General features: G+C 45.5%; 2 protein-coding genes across 3 annotated transcripts in view; one reads left to right on the forward strand and one right to left on the reverse strand.

Annotated features, from left to right (window-relative positions):
- Positions 1-1,078: 1,078 nt before the first annotated feature.
- ARPC5 (actin related protein 2/3 complex subunit 5) lies at positions 1,079-9,026 on the reverse strand. Of its 2 annotated transcripts, none has more exons than XM_075528247.1 (4): positions 8,699-9,026; positions 6,270-6,341; positions 3,938-4,069; positions 1,079-2,420 (listed from the first exon to the last, which is right to left on the reverse strand). In XM_075528247.1, the coding sequence occupies exons 1-4, from the start codon at positions 8,840-8,842 to the stop codon at positions 2,358-2,360; spliced, it is 411 nt and encodes a 136-aa protein (XP_075384362.1). In that variant the 5' UTR covers positions 8,843-9,026; the 3' UTR covers positions 1,079-2,357. The 2 variants fall into 2 exon arrangements, with proteins under 2 accessions (XP_075384362.1, XP_075384356.1); XM_075528241.1 differs by having other exon boundaries at positions 3,938-4,114; positions 8,699-9,012.
- Positions 9,027-9,408: 382 nt separating this feature from the next.
- RGL1 (ral guanine nucleotide dissociation stimulator like 1) overlaps positions 9,409-14,038 on the forward strand; it is a 337,768-nt gene continuing 333,138 nt past the window's right edge. The window contains exon 1 of the mRNA XM_075528264.1: positions 9,409-9,671. The gene's annotated coding sequence lies outside the window, so the exon portion shown is untranslated. The remainder of the gene's footprint in view (positions 9,672-14,038) is intronic.

Below are 14,038 nucleotides of genomic sequence, written 5' to 3' on the forward strand. Positions count from 1 at the left end.
CACCATCTTTAGCTGGAGATCCCTGGAGGCACCCGTGGAGGGTTAGGCAGCACACTCAGGGGCTGCAGTGTGAGCCCCCCAGATGCTCCATGGGGGAAAGATGTGGCCATCTGCTGCTAGAGATTTAGGGTCTCAGAAGCCTGATAGGGGAAGTTCTTTGTCCCACTGGGTTGCTGAAGGTCTGAACTGACTCAATGTCAACAGAGTTTGGTCTAAGTCCTAGAGTGGGGAGGATGGTAAACATGCTCAGCTTTTAACCAAAACGTGGGGGGCTTGAGTCTACCCAGTGGTGGGTACCTTGGAGGAAAGCCTACTGATTTACTTCTGAGAAGCCAGCCGTTGAAAACCTTGCAGAGCACAATTCTGACACCCAGAGTTACTAGGGGTTGGCATTGTCTTAACAGCAAGTGGATTAGTGTTTGACCTCCACTGGGGTTTCTCAAAGTGGGTCGAACTGCCCTTGTGAGGGGTGCTAGAACGACCCAGGGCAAGGCCTGCAAAAAGGGACATCTACACTTTACACTGGACTATGGGATACAGTACAAAAGCTTCTACTGCAAGGGGAGTGACGGGCAATTTTTTTTCTGGAAAGAGGGCAGGTCTTATAAGCTTGAGAATCCGTGAGTTAGATGCTGGGTCCTTGGGTCGTGACCCTGCAGGTGTTCAGCTGGCAGTCAGGGGTACCACTGCAGAGTCTCAGTCACTTCCCCTCCAGTTCACTGGCTTGTGTTTGTATAAACCAGGCATCCTCAAACTAGGGCCCCGATGACCCCACGCAGGACATTTATCCAGCTCACCAGGTGTTTTAGCCCCGCTTTTTTAAACTTCAAAATAAGGTATGTGCACTGTGCCTAGCAATTTGTTCATATATATATATTTTAACTATAGTCCCGCCCTCCAACAGGTCTGAGGGACAGTGAACTGGCCCCCATTTAAAGCTTGAGGAGCCCTGGTCTGAACCAATCCCATGAGCCCTCCACACCCAATGAGTTTTCATCAGGACAACTGCCTGCTGGTGGCAGCAGAGGCTCTTTCTTTACACTCATATTCATAACCATTAAAAGGCTTTAGAGAAATAAAATATTCAACACTGACATTTTATTTTCTGAAATTTTATCATTTTTACAAATCAAAAAGACAAAGCGTTATCAAAAACAGCAAAGAGTTTACAGGACCTTTGCACCAGTTTTCATGTAAGCCAGTGGTGATGAAACTGGTGGCAATGTGAACACTTACAATGCAGGCGGGTTTCTCTCTGGGCCTATGCATTAGGGATCTGTTTTGGAGCTACTCAGACTAGTTTTGGAAAAGCACCAGTCTTTTTTTTTTTTTTTGAGAAAGCAGTTTGGTCTGTCCAACAAAGTAAACACTTTTTGCTGTGTGGCTTTTTTTAAAAAAAAAAAACCAAACCACTGTGATAAAACATGGAATGTGTAATTTGTTTGGATCAGAACCAAATCTTTTGAGATCCCAATTACCCTGAAGAATACTGAAAACATTTGGAGGGCATACTGTACTAGTTCTGCACCTCATTTTGTCTGAGGCAGATATGAGATTCCTATGGAAAAGAGCATTTCATTCAGAGGCTATCCAGTTGTAATTACACCAGTTTCTGCATTCTTTCTGTTAAGTTCCAATGGTTATTTAGTTGTTGCTCTTATTCAAATAGGGCCATTAGAACAAAAGTGGTATGCTCATACTAATCAGGTTCTTTATTTGATAGATTCATTTGTACAGAGCAGGAGTCCTTACTCTGGACCCTGGGTGAGGACGAGAACCGGAGAAGCAATGAGTGATGGATGCTAAGGGGAAGCAGCGCATTTACACTCGCCGCAGAGATGGTCTGGAGGGCAGCGGACATGGCGGGCACTTGGGAGTGGTGCACACCCACCGCCTGTTCCAGAAATATAGTTTGCTTAAGTTGGAATTATGGTCCAGTTTTGTAGGGGTAAAAGTTGCCAGCCATTCGTGTGTGTGCATGAACCACTGCCTGGCTAGCTAGGAGTTAAAACGCTGGCCTCAAATTCAGATAAAATCAAACTAAAAAAAACCCCAGCCAATAGCAGTTGAAATTGTACATTTCAACCTGAATGTACCTGATCCTACCAACAGACAGGTATCTACATCACTGAAATGGTTTTGAGAAGCATGAAACACTTCAGCTCTGTATTGTCTCCATTGTCATGAAAAACTGGCATGTGTAATTTTCATCTTTAGAGAGACGGAGAAGGAGAAGCAAGAAGGTAAAGTTGAGAGACAGACACAGAGGCTGCCCAGCGGGCAGCGGGGGCATTCGGTGGTTTTGGTCTCGGTACCAGCAGCTCGCACACCTCGGCCAATGCCCAGTGCCGGCTGGGCTACACCGTCTTCCTTGCAGTCAAGACTCGGACGATGGACCCGACCCCGCCAGCAGCCAGTGCCTGCAAAAAAACACAGGGGAAGCGTGACAGAACCCCGAGGGATCAATTCTTACCTTAAGCAACACTTTTAAAATAAAGATACAGGTTTTGAATTTCTTAATTTGATAAATATTTCTGGAGCACCTGTGATACACCAGGTACGGTTCTTAACACTCAGTAATAAACAAAACCCACAAAGCCTCTGCCTTCATGAACTTCATGAAGGCAGAGATTCTGGAGTCTAAACTGGAGGCTGGGAGAATAGCAAAGCAGCTCCAGCAAGAGACGAGGAGAGGCTGAGAACTGCTGCCCCAGAGGGGTTGGGTCTCAGGAGGGTAAAAAAGCCCGGCAGAAGCTGGTGGCTGATGTGAGGGACCTGTGAAGATGTCCATCTTCTTGCTCCTGCCCTTTTTCTCTCCCAGGATCCAACCCAGGTTCCCACCTGGCATTTAGTCAGCATGCTCCTTGATCCTGGTTCGTAGCTCCTCCATGTCTTTAATTTTAAAAACATTTTAAATGATTTATTTTGTTCTTGTTGCCTCTCGGTACTTGTGAGGATCCAATGAGCCTGCACTTGGAAGCAGGCCTAGAATATACGCCACCAACCAATGTTGGCCATGGCCTACACTGCCCTGGGCTGCATGGGCCATAAGTGAGGATGAAGGTGTACACACATCGTAGGGCAGCTGTGAGGATTAAGCGGAACACAAAGTGGCGAGGAGCAGAGCTCCATAAAGTGGACGCCTGATCAAACGTGGCCGACAGTCAGCAGAGGCCACTCAAGGTAATGTGGGATAAAGGGTGTGGGACTGGGCTATCTCAGGAGGGATGCTACTGACTCTTCGTTTGATAGTGTATGAGAGACAAATGGATTTGACCACAGCGAAACAGCAAGCTTTCCTACCTAGTCTAACCTCCTATGTGTATGTGTTTTCCCTCACAGACTCAAGACAAACATTCATAATTTCCAAAGATGGAGTTTGGGGAATTGCCAGATGTTAGAAAATATACCCGGAACTGTAGTTGGTCCTACTTACCATATATACTTGAGTATAAGCCGACCAGAATATCAGCGGAGGGACCTAACTTTACGACAAAAATGCATACAAAATGTGCTGAAAAACTTGACTCATACATAAGTACATATGGTAAAAGCTATATGGTTTAGATTAACGCTATGCTAGAAGAGTTGGCTATTTAAGATTATTTTACTAAAACATTCTGTCTTTTTATAAAACGGATCCTGAACTAGCACCTGCTTATATGAGAACATACAATGGAATGGAAACAGGAAAAAAAGAGACAATTTTAAGTTCTTTTGCAAAGCTTTTAAAGTTCAAGATGACATTCAATGAAAAACCATTACTGAGTATAAAACAAATGCTGTACATCAGAATCACTGTGACTAAGGCTAGCAGGCAGAAACCTGAGCCTCCATCTTCATGCAGACATTAGTTTTCACAAAGATGTCACTTAGCTGGTGTTCGTGTTCTCTGTGGCAAAGGAGCTAGTTGTGTGGCTTTGTAACTCTAACTTACCTTTTCATGCCACTGCAGCAGCACAGCACTGCTGTTGTCGGAGGGGCTCTCAAAACCTTTATAAATATACTTCATTAGGAGATCCACGCCGCTCTTGTCCAGGGACTGAACCGCCTTTTCAATGTCATTAGCCTTAAAAGAGATGAGCACCTTCAAGACAATGCTGCCTGCTCGGTCCTGGGGGTAAGCAAACAGAACAGTTAGACGTGTGTGGTTACGAGCTGAGAAAGCAAAGGCTGAGAAGGTGACACGTGAGTAAAGACCTGAAGGATGTGAGAGAGGTGGCATAGGGACATCCGAGGAAGGTGTGGCATAGGGACATCGGAGGAAGGCTGAGTGTGTGGTTAGTGTGTTCAAGGGATTCCAAGACCATGCAGTGTGGCTGAAGTACCACGGGAGGGACTAGCAGGAGAGGAAGTCAGATAGGTGAGGGGAGGCCAGGTCACAAAAGGTAGCCTGAGGGTTGTGGCTTTCACTTTGAGAAGTGAGGCCTTGGGAGGGTTTTCAGGCAGAGCAGTGACATAACCTGACTGACATGGTAACAGGATCACATGGCTCCTATACTGAGCATAAACGGAGGGTGGGCAGACCAATTAGGATGCCACTGAAATTTCACAGGCAATCAATGCCAGTGAACTGGTGAGTCGCACGACAGTGGTGAGAAGGTCCACATAGTCTTTATATCTTTAAAAACTTGAAGGCAGAGACGACAGAATTTGAGATCAAAATGATGATAATCAAATTAATGTTTAAATTTTACTTCTTGATCTTCAAACTCCCAGAACAAGGAAAGCAATTCATAGGTCTAATCAGGGGTGAACTACCCTGCAGAGATGTTTACGCACTGCTATTCCACAAAACCCACACTGCCCTTGAGCAGTTTCCCACTGTAGTGGCCCTGTGCAGTTTCTGAGGCTGTCCCCCCCTCAGAGCGGATGATGGGCTTGAACGGCTGGCCTGTGGTTCACAGTCCAACTCTTCCCCAGCAGCACCGCCAGGGCTCCTTGTTATTTTACGATAGATGACAGATATTTCAGCTCTATCAATAATGATCTTTTGATTCAACAAAAGGCTCCTCCAAAGCAGTTATTTTCTTGTTCCCCAAGACAAGCAAATGAGACACTGAATTCGACCTTTCTACTGGTTCTCTTGCTACTCAAGACAAAGTGACAAGGCCAGCGCCCATGCTGGTCGAGATTTGACAAAGCGTCTGTCTCTACCACCTCTCGCTACCTTCAGTTTGGAGAATAGGCCATTACTCGGTTTAGGAAAACATCTTTGCCTGTAGTGCAAAACTGTGACGACACTCACTCATCTAAAAGCAGAGAGTGGTTAAATGGAAATGTCAGTGAAGCGCCTCATAACTTTGAGAATCCAAAGCCCTTCTTCCCTGTGTCCTAGACTGTTATTATGCACCTCTCTGAGTGACTCTTACCACTCCGCAGTTAGGGACGTATTCCCAGCCACTGGCAGTAGGGCCAGTGATGTGCGCTTCGCTTCAAACAAGCAAAGGGGCCTAAGAATGAAAGGTGGCTGTCGGAGTGTCCATCGCACAGTCTTTTGGGAGGGCCATTTGGCCATACCAGATGCACAAGTCTTTTTTTTTTTTTTTTGCATTCTTGGGAGTCAATTTGTCCAAAGTAATGAAGATTAAAAAAAACATTTCATCTCAGTACAGGAAATAAAAAAGGTCAATAAACAAGCGATCCAAGGAGATGATATATAATTGTACACATGTATAGTAAATTATCTATAATCTATATTATACTTATAAGCAGCTAATTAAAATTAAATTTTAAAAAATACTCTAGTATCAAAGGAAGAACATATGTACATTGCTTTATTTTGAAAAGCAGGCTGTATAAAATTCCATTTTTATTAAAAAACAAAAAATCTACTAGCCAAGATCCACCACACACAATAACATGTACTCTTAGGGTGGTGAGACAGTCCCCTTTTATCCCAGTGTCTGTGTTTTCTATGATAAATATCTACTAATAGCTTAAATAAATTTTTTTGGGGGGAAAAAGTGAAGTCTGTTTATTATTCTTAAAGGCTCTGTTTTAAGTTCAACATGTTAAAAAAAAATTCAGCAAGTTGTGGCCTCCGTTAAAAATGCCCACAGATTTCTCAGTCCCTTGACCTTTTTACACTTACTGTGATCTGCCATGAAGCATTATCATAACCGTAGAGGGGGCGATTGTTTGGTAAATTTTAAACCTATCAAACTAAATTGCCCGCATGTTAACGTCCAAGAGTTCGACCCATAAGGCCCCACTGGACTGTGGTGAGGGAGGCTACCTGCAGGGAAAACGCGGTTGTCTGGACTCACCTTGACCGCCTGGCTCTTGGTGTTGATTGGGGGGTTTTTCAGCGCGGCCTGCAGAGCAGCTGCCATGTTTCCTGTGAGGAGGGTTAAGGACCACAGCCAAAGGCGGAACTCAGGTAAGCAGTCTAACTTTCATGAACCACTGGGTTTTAGGACTCGACTTTATGTAAAGGGAGAAAAAAATGACTATGTGCAACACTGAAATTCAACATTCCAATTTCGGGAATGCCAATTAATAGTAAAATATTGAAAATAAAAGAGAACCTCAGACTTACTTATTTTTCAAAAATAAGACTCTTTCACCCTTGGATCTTTACTACCAAGGAGCCCTGCAGGCGCAGAGATTAAGCACTGGGTGCTGACTAAGGCAGGCGGTTTAAACTTGCCCTTGGAGGCTTCCAAGGAGTGAGATGTGCCCGCCATCTGCTTCCACAGATTTACCAGCTTGGAAACCCTGTGGGGCAGTTCTGTTAGTCAACTCCAGCGTGAAGTGTTGCTGTTTTTTTAAATCTTGACTATCAAAACAAATACCAGGATAACCTTTCATTTTCTAGTGAGACATGCATGCAATCAGTGTCCAGAGAAGTCCAACAATCTAAACGGGTAGATTGAACTGCCAAGCTGCTAGCTTAACCACTGAGCACCAGGGCTCCTCCCCAGACATATTAGCATTATTAAACCCTCAAATGAAAAGGGACCTTTTAATGTGATTCTCACTAGGCCTACTTTTACTACTCTTGGGTCCTGCATTAAGTACAATCTAGAAGATTATTCTGGTAATCTGAATGAAACCCATTAGCAATCTCTCAAATCAATGAAGGGACATTACAGAAAGTGTAATACTTCATATGACTCTTAGGTTCTGGCATCTCCTTCCATATTTCATAAAGGTAATTCAAACTCTCTCCGACAAGATCTCTTAAATTTGGTCTCTCTGGGAAGACTCCGGTGAGTAAGCAAACATGAGAGGCCAATCAGGCTGTCAGAACGTAGTCATTCCCCTACAAGGAAAGCAAACCACGCAGGGCTCACGTATTTCCTCATCTCATGCACTCTGTGCATGCAGGGCTATTTACTGCCCTGGGTAGCAAAAGGGAGAGCAGAGGCAATAGACCTCACCCATACGGATGCAAGCCACCTCAAACGCATCCATCTCACATTTATCCACCAAACACCACTCTTCTGGAAAATCTGACAGATTTCTGGTGGGTGGTGTCTGATACTGGAAGTACTGATACTGTATTTTCAATGTGGCCTAAGCTTCTTGAGAAGCACGCCTTTTCTAGGCTTTTGTGAAAAAACAAGAAACACTTCAGCAACATTTAAGTAAAGCACAATAACAGCGGAGTGTGATAATCTCAGAAGTCAAAGGAACATCTGCACGCTAATCCATGTTTACTGCTGTAGTTTAGGCTCCTCGAAGGCTGGATATACTTGCTACCAAATATTTTCATTCGTTCATTTCCTCCCATTATCATTTTAGAGGGCACCCACGAGGAACGAGGATACTAAGCTTTCCTTATCTCCTGTATGAATAAGTAGGTAAAGAATAATTAGGAAGACCTAAAATCGGTCACTGTGAATCTCTAAAACCACAGCTTTGGTTATTGCACCATTTAAATGGTTTAAAAAATGATCTGCTGCAAATGCTAATGACAAGTTATGAATGTTCGAAGATGAAAAAAAAACAAGGTACTGTGGACAGCTACATTTTAACTTAGGAGAACCGTTTCAGGATCACGAACCCCTTCTACTTTATGCAAATAACCCATCTCCTTTATTCATAGGCTTCCTTGAAGCACTTCCAGGGATTCTTCACATGCACCCTTGTTTTCTTTATATTGGCCTTTACTTAGCAGGTAAAGGGGTCAAGCTTCCCTTTCAGGTTTTTATTTAGGGGTGGGGGGAGTTGTACTCACCTCCCAAGATTAGAAAACGCTGCGCAGCCTCTACGTTGCCATTCTTTTTCGTTAAAAAGGCAGTAACAATAATAAAGCAGCCCACGGGCTTCAACTCTACGAGGCGCCCCTGCCCTCCGCGCAACCCGTAAACCAGCCTAACGCCAGAAACACACCAAGACAAGCCCGCGCCGCGGCTCCCCATCAAACCCACGGAGGACACACACGATTTCTGGCTCAGGCGCCCGGGAAGCGGCGTCCGGGCGGAAGAGGCGGCCGCCCCGGCAGCAGGCGCCCAGCGGGCGCGGCCGGGACTCGGGGGGCGCCAGGGCAGGTGGCCGACGGGGGGAGCCCGGGGCCTCGGGGCGAAAGGGGAAGGCGCCCCTTCTCCGAATGGGGCCGCGATCAGACAGGTGGGCAGCAGCCCCGCGCCCGCCCCCCACCCCGAGCGCCCGCGGTCCTGAGAGCCCGCCGGGCGCCGGGGTCCGGGGTGCGGGGAGGGGTCCGGGGTGGGGAGGGGCGAGCACAAGGATATTGCCGCAGGCAGGAGTCCACCTCGCCCTCGTCGGGCCCGGCCTGGCCGTCGCCGCCCTCTTCCTCGTCCACGAACTTGTTCTCGTCGTACTCATCCACGTCCACCTTCCGGAAGCGGGCCGACGACACGGTGTTCTTCGACATCCCGGATCCCGACCGGCGGCCCAGGCGTCCCCTCGGTGCTACCTCGGCCTCCTACAGCCGCCTCAGCCCAGCAGGAAGCCGCTGGCGGGCGCCTCCACTTCCCTCTTCCGCTCCGGGGCGTCGCCGGCAGCAGGGGCTCGGGCGGTGGTGGGCCTGCGCGCTCGGCCCGCCCCTTCCTCCTCACACGCTCCCAGGTCTCCGGCCTCCGACGCCGCCCCCACGCGCCCCGGGTGCGCGCTCGCGACGGGGACGCGCGCAGACCGAGTGCGCAGGCGCAGAGGCGCTGCAGGAAAGGGGCGGGGCCGGGCCGGAGCGGCGGGCGGGGGCGGGCCAAGAGGGAGGGCCCAAAGCAGTGCCGCCCGCAGGAGGGAGACCCGATTGGGCGCCCGAGTGCGTCACGTGATCCCCAGGGGGTTCCCATAGAAACGCTTCTCTGCGGTCCAGCGTTGGGGGGGTTGAGGGTGGGGGTCCTAGGTTGGCGGCGATGGGCACCCGGGGCGGGTGGCTTTGGCTGCTGCTGCCGCCGCCGCCGAGCAGTCGCTGGAGTCCTGCGTGAGGTCCGGCCGGCCGGCCCTTGCCTGGGGAAGTGATGGACTGGCTGCCGGGCCGAGTCGCCTGCAGTTGGCAGGAGTATGGGGCGGAGTGGGGCACGCCCGGGTGCCCGGCGTCGTGCTAGTGCTGCGAGACGTCGCTGCGATCCGGAGCCGGGGGACCCCACGCCCGCGCCGCGCGGCCGGGGAGAGGTCCCCAAGGACGGAGTCGAAAGGTCACCCCTCATCTCTCGGCGCTGGCAACGACATCGTGACGGGACCTGCAGAAGCTGAACTCGGTACCACCTCTGTCAGGAGGGAGGGAAGACGCCGGGGCAGGGCTGGAGCCAGGTGGCCAAATTGGGTTTACGTGGAGAATTTGGGGTAGGGTTAGTCATCCTTGACATCTTCAAGAAAGTGGTTGGAACGAGAGTGCTGACATAGGTGGGCGAGCTAAGCGCTGGGGCTGAAGGAACACCAAACGTGTAGGGATTCGTAGAAATCCAACCCGTGTGATTTGTGTCTGTGATTTTCATGACCCTTCCAGGCCAGCGTTTAAATTATATTCTACATTCCTCTTTCTGAAAGCAGAGCTCTTATTGTGGAGGTAAAGGACATCTGCGTATTGTACTGAAGTACAAATTAATGAACAATCCAGATATCTGCAGAGCACAGTCAATTTGGACATTGTTTGGGCATTGCTCAGGTGGCTTCATATTTTCCTGCCAACCTCCCCATCTAGTTGAGCTTCGACCTCTATCTAAGCAAAGGCTTGCTGTTGCCCCACTGAGTGCTCCAATCCCTGGATTCTGGTCATGTATTCAAGAGTCCCGAGCTTAGAATCGGAAGACCCGGACTGGGTTCCTCCACTCATAATCTGAGACAAGCCACTTAAAATTTTTGACTCTTAAATGCTTTATCACTAAGGTGGGGGTAACACAGTATATTTCTTCAGCTTGTTCAGAGGTTTAAATACACAGAAGTGTTTTGAAGATCTAAAATTGTACATAAATGTGAAATGCATAGTACCTATATCATTGGCCCTGAGTTTACTTGGTGATATAATATCATGTTTTATCTTGCTCCTGGTAGAGATTACAAAATTCTGGAGGTGAGAGGCCTGTCATATTTCTTTCTGTTTCGTTACATGCAGAAGACATTGAATAAATGCTTGTTGAACTAATGAAGCGTGATGGGAGGACAGGTTGAGTGAGGGTCCCACTGTGAAGAATAAATCAATAAGACGATAAAGATCTCACATCAGACCTTTAGGTCCCATATCTATATGTATCTATATTTAGAGAGAGAGAAAGGGAGAGGGAGAAAGAAGAGAAGGGAGGTAGAGAGGGGAGGTAGGAAGAAAGAAAGGGGGAAACAGATAGCAGATACTCCACAAGAATGGACTGCATTCCTTTTCTTGTGAGGAAAAAGCAGTGTGCCTTCCTCCCCCAACCCTTTAAATCGCCCTCCTAGGAGGTATATATAATTTAGGTGATGAAAGTGACATTTCCTTAAATTGACATACAAATTTCAAACTCCTCCCTTAGGAATTTCTTAAAACAGCAAAGGGAAAATTTCTACCTTTGGGTAATACTTGTTTCACAATGCTCTGTACCAAAGTATCAGGTAATTACTCTGTTGAATAGCATTATATAACTTAGGGTAAAGATGTATTTCCAGTGTTTTTTTTTCTTAGTTTCAATCATTTGCTAACTTTAGCACAAGTGAAATAATATTCTTCTGCAGATACTAAAGATTGTACTTCTTGTTCCTTTAAATTAAGATTTTCCTTGAGGAGAAAATTGCACGTTAAAAGCACAATTGAACAACAGGGAACAAGGCTTCAAGAGTTAATTCATTCCTTCTCTTACATTCCTATTCTTTTGTATTAATTCTTATTTAGGAAATCTTTTTGCTTTTTTCCTCTCTCTTGCCTTAGAACTGGGAAAGACTCCCTGGGTAGAAATCAGTTTAAGGAAACAGTGAGAAGAATTTTAAAATCAGGGATGCTCAAGGGTATAATTGTTTTGATTGCTCAGAATCTCAACATTACAAATGGAATGTGTTAAATATGAATTCTTCAGCCTCCCAAATGTGTCATATTTCAGATGGCAAAAGGTCTTTCTCCAGTGCAGTATTTTTAATTGTCTCACAAGTATCTAAGTGCCTAGTGAATTAGTACTCAATACATTTATGATCTGACAAGTTATTTTTGGAATTAGATTTAGAAATGGAATATTTTTTTATGGTTACATTAATAGTGTTTCCTATGCTTACTAGTTAATAGTTAAATATTAGCAAAATTTTAAGGAGGAAGAAACTCATTCTTATATTTTAATTAAGTTTTATCATGTAATGTTAACTATGATAGTTACTTCCTTATAAGGCAAAGTATGCTACCTATTTTAATAATTTAAATGAGTGCTTATTACTGAAATAAAGAACTCACTTGGTTGAAATATGGTAATTATTGTGCATAATAACCTAATTTGGTCCATACCAAAGCAAGGCCGATTCTGCATGTTCTCTAGGCTAAGGCTGATCCCTACTATGTAGCTCTTTCTCGTTTTCTGTGATGAGACAGACCAAGGTTCTTTTTAATTAGAAGGAATTTTTTTTTCAATTTTTCTTTAAAAAAATCATTTTATTGGGGGCTCGTACAATTCTTCTCACAATCCATCCATCCATCCATTGTGTCAAGCACATTTGTTGCCATCATCATTCTCAAAACATTTGCTTTCTACTTGAGCCCTTAATATCAGCTCCTCATTTTTCCCTCTCCCTTGTCACAGACCCTTCCCTCATGAACCCTTGATAATTTATAAGTTATTATTTTGTCATATCTTACACTGTCCAACGTCTCCCTTCACCCACTTTTCTGTTGTCCTTCCCCAGGGAGGAGGTTATATGTATATCCTTGTAATCGGTTCACCCTTTCTACCCCACCTTCCCTCCACCCTCCAGGTATCACCACTCTCACCACTGGCCCTGAAGGGATCATCTGTCCTCGATTCCCTGTGTTTCCAGTTCCTATCTGTACCAGTGTACATCCTCTGGTCTAGCCAGATTTGTAAGGTAGAATTGGGATCATGATAGTCGAGGAGGAAGCATTTAAGAAGTAGAGGAAAGTTGTATGTTTCATCGTTGCTACCCTGCAACCTGACTGACTTGTCTCCTCCTGGCGATCCTTCAGTAAGGCGGGTGTCCAGTTGCCTACAGATGGGCTTTGGGTTTCCACTCTGCACTCCCTGTTATTCACAATGATATGATTTCTTTGTTCTTTGATGCCTGATCCCTTCGACAGCTTGTGGTCACACAGGTGGTGTGCTTCTTCCATGTGGGCTTTGTTGCTTCTGAGCTAGATGGCCACTTGTTTATCTTCAATATTTTAAGACCCCAGATCTATCTCTTTTGTTAGCCGGGCACCATCAACTTTCTTCACCACATTTGCTTTTGCACACATTTGTCTTCATTGATCATATCGGGAAGGTGGGCACCACTGGTATGATTTTTTGTTCTTTGATGCCTGATACCTGGTCCCTGTTAGAAGGAATTTTTATCTTACAGTAGGTCTTTCTCTTCAGATCTTTAAAACAAAACACTCACCAACTATGTTCTTTCCCCCAAATTTGCTACTAAATACTTAAAAAAACAAGCCAAGACATTGGCTCCTGCCAATATGGGCCTTTTCTTTTAATTATTTGAGGTAGAAATATGGTCACTTTAAATTAAACATGTTAAATGAGTATGATAAATATAAAACAAATAAAATTCAGATTTAATCCCATTATTCTCTAGCAACATAATTACTATAATTCAAAACTTCTTTTCCTACTCTCCTAGATCAATATTATGGGCTAATGCCCTTACTTATTGTCCAAATCAATTGGTCCTGTGCTGAAACAATCAACCTTCAAAACCTCAAGCTATTATTTTTTAGATTCATATAACTTTATGACTACACACTGACAGAGGAGCTAGGTTGAAATAATTTGTAACAGAACCTTTATTTGGGTAGCAATATGAGGGGTTTCAAAAAGACATGGGAAAATGGAATTATAAGACAATGTCTTTTAATACAAAGTCCCCTTGTTCGTCAAGAATAAAAGAATGATAAATCACACTCTTGGATTGGGATAAATGTTTTGGGCTTGTCTTTAACTGGCTTATCTGGAGGAGCAAAACTGGTGACCTACACACACACACACACACACACACACACACACACACAGATCAAGAAAATAGTTCAAACAGATGTAGAAGAGGGAAAGCCCAAGTCCAGCCAGGTTCCAAGTCTGTGGGTCAGTCAGGAAGGCTGGAGGCTTTCCTGAGATACATAGCTGTAATGACGGATAAAACCAAGGTTGGCAGGAAAACTACAGGCTGGTGGCTGCAGAGGCAGATGAATCCACATTCTGAAAGACAGATGGAACGCTTCCGGGATAGGCAGGCCGTATTGTGGGCCATTGGTTCAAGTCAATGAATTTGGAGGCCAAATAGCCAGGTGCAGGATCCAGACCCTGCAAGAAGCAAGCAAGATTTTCCACAATGTCCACTTACATTGGAAGTAGGCCACACCCCTCTGGAAACTTCCATTTAATTGATTAGATCAGTCCTGTGATCTGAGTAAGGGTGTTTTATCCCACCCTAATCTTACAGCTGATTG

The sequence above is a fragment of the Tenrec ecaudatus genome, chromosome 1, assembly GCF_050624435.1.
Source record: "Tenrec ecaudatus isolate mTenEca1 chromosome 1, mTenEca1.hap1, whole genome shotgun sequence".
Lineage (NCBI taxonomy): Eukaryota > Metazoa > Chordata > Mammalia > Afrosoricida > Tenrecidae > Tenrec > Tenrec ecaudatus.

Coding starts and splice junctions, on each gene's coding strand:
- ARPC5 (XM_075528241.1), bottom strand. CDS start 8,842: ATGTCGAAGAACACCGTGTCGTCGGCCCGCTTCCGGAAGGTGGACGTG. Junction 6,342..8,698: donor TGGACTCCTGCCTGCGGCAA/TATCCTTGTGCT, acceptor ACCCTCCTCACA/GGAAACATGGCAGCTGCTCT. Junction 4,115..6,269: donor CCAAGAGCCAGGCGGTCAAG/GTGAGTCCAGAC, acceptor GCTTACCCCCAG/GACCGAGCAGGCAGCATTGT.